The sequence below is a fragment of the Girardinichthys multiradiatus genome, chromosome 13 (genome assembly GCF_021462225.1).
Source record: "Girardinichthys multiradiatus isolate DD_20200921_A chromosome 13, DD_fGirMul_XY1, whole genome shotgun sequence".
In the NCBI taxonomy this organism is placed as follows: domain Eukaryota; kingdom Metazoa; phylum Chordata; class Actinopteri; order Cyprinodontiformes; family Goodeidae; genus Girardinichthys; species Girardinichthys multiradiatus.
The window spans coordinates 40,518,001-40,523,701 of NC_061806.1; the positions used below are offsets into that span (position 1 = coordinate 40,518,001).

The window sequence follows — 5,701 nt, forward strand, 5'->3', positions numbered from 1 at the left end:
TCATGGAAGGTTTATTTCACCATTAATCAGTGTTATGTTTTTGACTGTAAGATTTGTTAAATGACAGTACTAATAATAAAATTTTCCAGACAAACAAAAACTTCTTCAAGAAATATTTTTGTAATCATTGTAGTATCATCACATTGTTAAATTCATACAACGATTCCAGATTCTCCATTTTTTTAGTTCATGAAATTAAGTTAGACACAGTCCTCACTGATATTGGGGAGCCTACATGTATAAGTCTTCTTCAGCTCCTTCAGTTAGCATTAACACAGAAACCCAAAGCCCACACTCACACACAAAACCACACATGCATAATATACTAACACATACACACAAATAAGCACGCATGTTGGTCCGTCCTCTCTCCAGGTGACATTTAGGCCGATATATAAACCGCTGGCAGGCGCTCAGAGTCAGAAGATTCCTGCAGTGCAATACTGAAGTAGTGTAACACTTTTCTGTCTGCTAACCTAAGCTTTTCAGCTGCCTGCCTACCTGTCGCACCCATCAGGGACCCATCTGACCTCAAAGCATGATGCTCACCAGGTATGTTGATGCTCTGTTATTTGTACTTTTGTCTCATAGCACTGTAAAATGCACACAGGACTGGAAGCACTAATGTACAGCTCTGTAAAGACACAGTCAGCAAACTTCAGTGATAGCAACAGGTCCAAATAAGCAGGGAGGTCTGTAAAAGTGTCTTTAAGAGAAACTTCTTGACTTTTGTTAAGGCCAGTTCTTTGGAGCTATTCTTTTATCCTGGTTTACAAGCTTACGTTTTTTGATAGTCAGATAACTTTCTTATGCTATCCCACTGTATTGTGATAATATAGATGCATTCTCAGTATGATTTACAGTTTTTGTGGATCTGTCAAACATCTAATTTGTTTAATGGTATATTTTTCTTGCTATCTTATTATCTTTATGAAAAACAATATTTTTTTCAATCCCTCAGACTGAAATAATGTTTCCCATAAACGGTTATAAAGCAGTAGAAAAGCTGCTCCTCAGCCTAAATATTGTGCTTGTGTTGCAGGAAAGTTATTCTTCTGTTCTCTCTGTTTGTCCTGCTTGTGAAGGGAGACTTCGACACCAGTGGTAAGACTGCATTCGATGTAATTAAAAATACAAGTTAAACACTTCTGTTTAAATCACATTCGTAAAAATACTGTTTTATAATTTCAGATGTGGGAAGTCAAGCCATATCAACAGGTAAAAATCATCCAGATTTCTCTCACTGCTACCATATAAAGTGTAATAAAACTGTAATGAATTGACTTGAACATGTCTATTTCTCACTTGTTTGTTAGATAAAGATTCATTGTCTGATGAAGCTCCAACAGGTCAGTAACAAACTGTTGGCCTGAAGAATCTCGAAGGTTTAGTTTTGGATAGTGAATGCTTACTTAAACAAAAGAATAAATAAATTAAAATACTAAAATAAAAGTAAGCTTAAAGTTTATAATTCAAACATGTGACTAAGGTTAAAATCTCTTTTGATAAACTTTTTTGAATTTCTTTTAACCACACGTATCCATACTGTAAGTCACTGTATACGACAACTTAAATACACTGTTGTTTATCATCGGCATATTGACAAATCTTACATTAAAGTGAAGGACAGGTTCATTTCTAAACATATTTTCAGCAAGCATTAAGACAATTTAAAAGTCTGGTTCCTTTCAAATCACTGCAAAGTAAAAAAAACTTTAAAAGATACAAACTGTTCTTGGAGAGAAACAAACTTTTTGTAAGGTAAAAGATTAAAATGAATTAATTTACATGTAAACTGATGATTCAGGCGAGGACTCCCACTGAGCACCACCTGCAGTCTACAGTGCAACACTAGTTTCGTCATTGTTGAGTTTAACAACTAAGGATGCCACTGAACTGTTGTTCTTGATGTTTCAGAGAGCATGAACATTGTCTCTCCTGACCAGACTGGTAAGATTTTGAGACACATTTGCTCATTTAATCAGTTTATGAATATAATAGCTCTTTCTAAAATTTCAAAGTAAATGCACTGGGATGATTAAAAGGAAGGGCAACAATATCATCCTTTGTTTCCTGAGTTCTGGAGACAAACTACTGAGGTAATATCAAACCATAAATAGCTGTAAAATGTAATAACTACATGGAAAACATTGGGTATAGACATCACTTTTGGACAAATGTAATAAAATCAAAAAGTGGTACACGGTGCAAACAATTTATCACTGTGATTATTATTGAATAGTTATACAAAAACCAAGATGCCTGGATCCAATCAGCTCTATCATACCACTACCACAAGATGGAACCAGAAGTACTAACATATTCTTTTGGCCTCCTGCAGTTTAAAGATCCCGTTCAGAAATTACAGGCAGCAAAGAAAAAGGTTTTCCTTGGAAATCTTTTAAAAACATCTGTATTTAAAAATAAAAACCCTGTGGTCATTTGAATTGTAGGACAGCTGTTATAAAGAAGGACAGAGTCTAGTCAGGCCTCTGTGTGGCAGTTGAACAATTGGAGAATAGTGAGAACTTATTTGTTTCTGTTTTTACTGATTAAGTTGTTGGGGGTACTAGCAGTTTGTCAAGTTTTATTTAATAACTTTTAATGTGGTAAGAACGCTTTGTAGCCAAAGTAAAAATATTTCCACGATGGCTGGAGACAAAAATCGAATTGGACCTTAAACAGCAAGTTTAAAAACATAATTTAAAACACATCTGCTTTTTGGGTGTGCTGTCACAACATATCTACTTAAAATTATGGAAATAATTCAAGGACAACACAAAGATATTTACTTTTTCTAATAAAAAATATCAACAACAGAAAGTAAGTTTCAATTCTTAAAGTAATTAAGTAAGTAAAAATAACAATAATAATTCAAAATCACAAGACGCCTTATCTTTTTGTAAAATGTTATACAAAATTTGAATGGTGAAATTGTTAATCGAGAGTTGTTCAACAACACAAACTTGTGCTCAAACGGGATTTATTTAATTTGTTTCACTCCCATAAAAAGCAGCCGCACTGAAATTTGTATAAGAAGCATAAATATGCTCAATGAGAAAATAAAAAATGGTTAATTTCCAACACTAGAGGTTGCATTAAGGTAAGACTTAATGATCAGGAAGTCTCTAACAGACCTCACCATTCTGGGCACTGCCACATTCAACCAAATCTCTGGATTTGTTGTATAAACTAACAAGGATTTATTTTTTCTTGAACTGTGGTCTCCTTGGCTGTGCAGTGAATCAACAGTAAATATTTCCTCCTGAAGTTTTTTGCACAATCTGAAAGTAAATTTTTTGGACTGGTAAACATTTTCAGATTTACATTAACATGTAGTAGGTATATGTAACATTTTTCCTAAAATTACATGTTCCAGATGAATCCCAGTATTACGCAGGAGGACCATCGGGTATGGAAAATGATTTAAAACAAAGCAATTTTTGTCTCCTGGTGTAACATTAATGGAAAAGATTACTGATGCTATAAATCAGAGGTGCTGTCATTTCGCCCCTTCAGCATTTCATACCTTTGTAGTGTTGGTTGTACCTAGAAAAGTTTAATATGTACCTGCCAAGGGGATGTTTTTTTAACCTTGCTTTGAACACTAATGACTTAAGTAACTTTAAAATCTACTCATGGTCTGCTCTTGAGATTGGTGTTTATGTGACTCCAATAAATTACACATTTCAGGAGTCATAATAGTTAACCCGCCAAAAGGGGGATCAGAACAGAAATAAATGAAAAAAGGGTATAATGCAACATTTTTCAGAAAGTAGTATACAGTTGAATTGAGTTATCGGTAAGATTTGAGCATTTCTATAATATTTTCTCTCCATAATTCATCAAAGTAATTAACTGAAAAGATATATAAACTGATATGCAGTAGTATAAATACACTGGTACAAAAGGGTTTGTGGAGAGGCAAGAAATGAAAGCAGGAAGGGATGAAATTACAGTATTTTGTTATTAAATGGGGTGCAACCATACACAGAACCATAATTGACATATTTACCAGTTTAACTGTTTTTCTTTCTGATTTGTTGATGGGTTTCAGACCCCAGGATCACCAGTTCAGAGACAGCAGACAGTAAGACCATTTCCCTCCATTTTACAACATGGATATAGTTACACTCAGTCGATCTATACATCTAACCAGAGTTCTATAAATTTGTTCAGTCCTTACACCTAAAACATCACCTTGGGATTACAAAACTATTGATTTGTTTATTTATCCATTCAAAAAATGTTTATGTGTCCTTTATTCAGCTCCAGCAGGAGAACAAGTTGCCGCTCCTGGTATGAGCCGCCTTCCTTTGTTGTTATTTAGTTTTAAAAATTGAACATTAATAGACCATTAAATCTGATTGTATTCATAGTTTTATGATTGAGTGATTAATTGATTGATTAACTGTGTGATTTCAGAGCCAGCTGCAGCTGCCCTAAGCAGTGCAGAGGAAGAGGATGGTGAGATGTGTACACTGAACATAAACAGATTTAAACTGTCCTTCTTACTATATTTTTACCTTGACATTTTTGATTTATCTACGTTCTTTTTTTCTAACAGAGGATGAAGGCAATGATTCGGAAGAAGGAGCAAAGAAAAAGTTCAACTCTCGTTCAGCCAAACCTCCAAGCTCCGCCCACGCCAACCAGAGCCCCGCCCACATCGTTCAGGTCCCTGCCCTCCTGCCTCAGCCAGTCGCCCCCCAGCCGAAAACTTTGCCGAAGACCCGGTCGTCCAAGAGACGATCCAGAACCAACCACCGCCAGATATAATCAAATTCACCAAACCCGTAAAATGACCTTCAAATATATAATCTATACCCCACAGATTCATTCAGAAACTGATGTACTGCTTTGAACAATGAAGGGGAAACATTTGGTGCTTGGGTTTATGTTCACCTTCATTCTCAAAAGTTAAGAACCAGCTGAATTATTCAGTTTCCTAGGACAGTTATATTTGAACAAACACAGACCTCAGTCAGATGTTTCTGGAACAAACATGTCGCTTTAATCACAGCTGTGAAGCATGAATGGATTAACTTTTTCATGCGTTTGGTTTTAAAGCCGATAGTAACTACAGATGATATAACTAAGAAAAATGCTTTGTGACACTTTAAATTCAGCATTAGGGCTTGTTGTTTCAGAGACTCTCTGGACCCTGATATATTTTAACCTTATAAATAAGGATTTCGGCCTCTGGACTCCAGCAGACCTCAGAGTATTAAATCAATAAACATTTTTTTATTATTTGTATTCTTATGTATGCTATGAAACATTTAAACATGTCGCTTCCATCTTTTGTTCCTTGTATCATATTTTAATAAAGGTAAACAGAACTTTTCATCCTGTTGGAAACAGATTATTATGTGTTGTAAAATGGAAGGACAGAAGAATGAGCTGTAATAAAAATCAGATGAGTGTATGTTGTGTCTTTAAAAAACAAAATACACCAATTCCCTTGCTGTTGGTCCCAGTTCTTAAAAACACTCTTCAGGAAAGTTTGAATCGGAACTCTTCGATGTTAATATCAGAGCTGTGTTGAACTAAAAACAGCTGATTGGACTCATGTCATGTTTTGTAGTTTGTGAGTTGGACCAAAATACAGACAGGACCTCGGGATGAACATGGAAAAAGATTTTTAACAATGAAACAGAAAACCTACAGATCTTGAAGAGGGCAAACAGGGCATGGAGGA

General features: G+C 35.1%; 1 protein-coding gene across 4 annotated transcripts; it reads left to right on the forward strand.

The window, feature by feature from the left end:
• Window positions 1–413: 413 nt before the first annotated feature.
• On the forward strand, window positions 414–5,347 carry si:ch211-133n4.6 (uncharacterized protein LOC797776 homolog). Of its 4 annotated transcripts, XM_047384221.1 has the most exons (10): window positions 414–552; window positions 1,043–1,104; window positions 1,192–1,218; window positions 1,317–1,349; window positions 1,918–1,950; window positions 3,380–3,412; window positions 4,058–4,090; window positions 4,270–4,299; window positions 4,426–4,467; window positions 4,568–5,347. In XM_047384221.1, the coding sequence occupies exons 1-10, from the start codon at window positions 539–541 to the stop codon at window positions 4,777–4,779; spliced, it is 519 nt and encodes a 172-aa protein (XP_047240177.1). In that variant the 5' UTR covers window positions 414–538; the 3' UTR covers window positions 4,780–5,347. The 4 variants fall into 4 exon arrangements, with proteins under 4 accessions (XP_047240177.1, XP_047240178.1, XP_047240179.1 ...); XM_047384222.1 differs by lacking the exon at window positions 3,380–3,412; XM_047384223.1 differs by lacking the exons at window positions 1,918–1,950; window positions 3,380–3,412.
• Window positions 5,348–5,701: the final 354 nt, after the last annotated feature.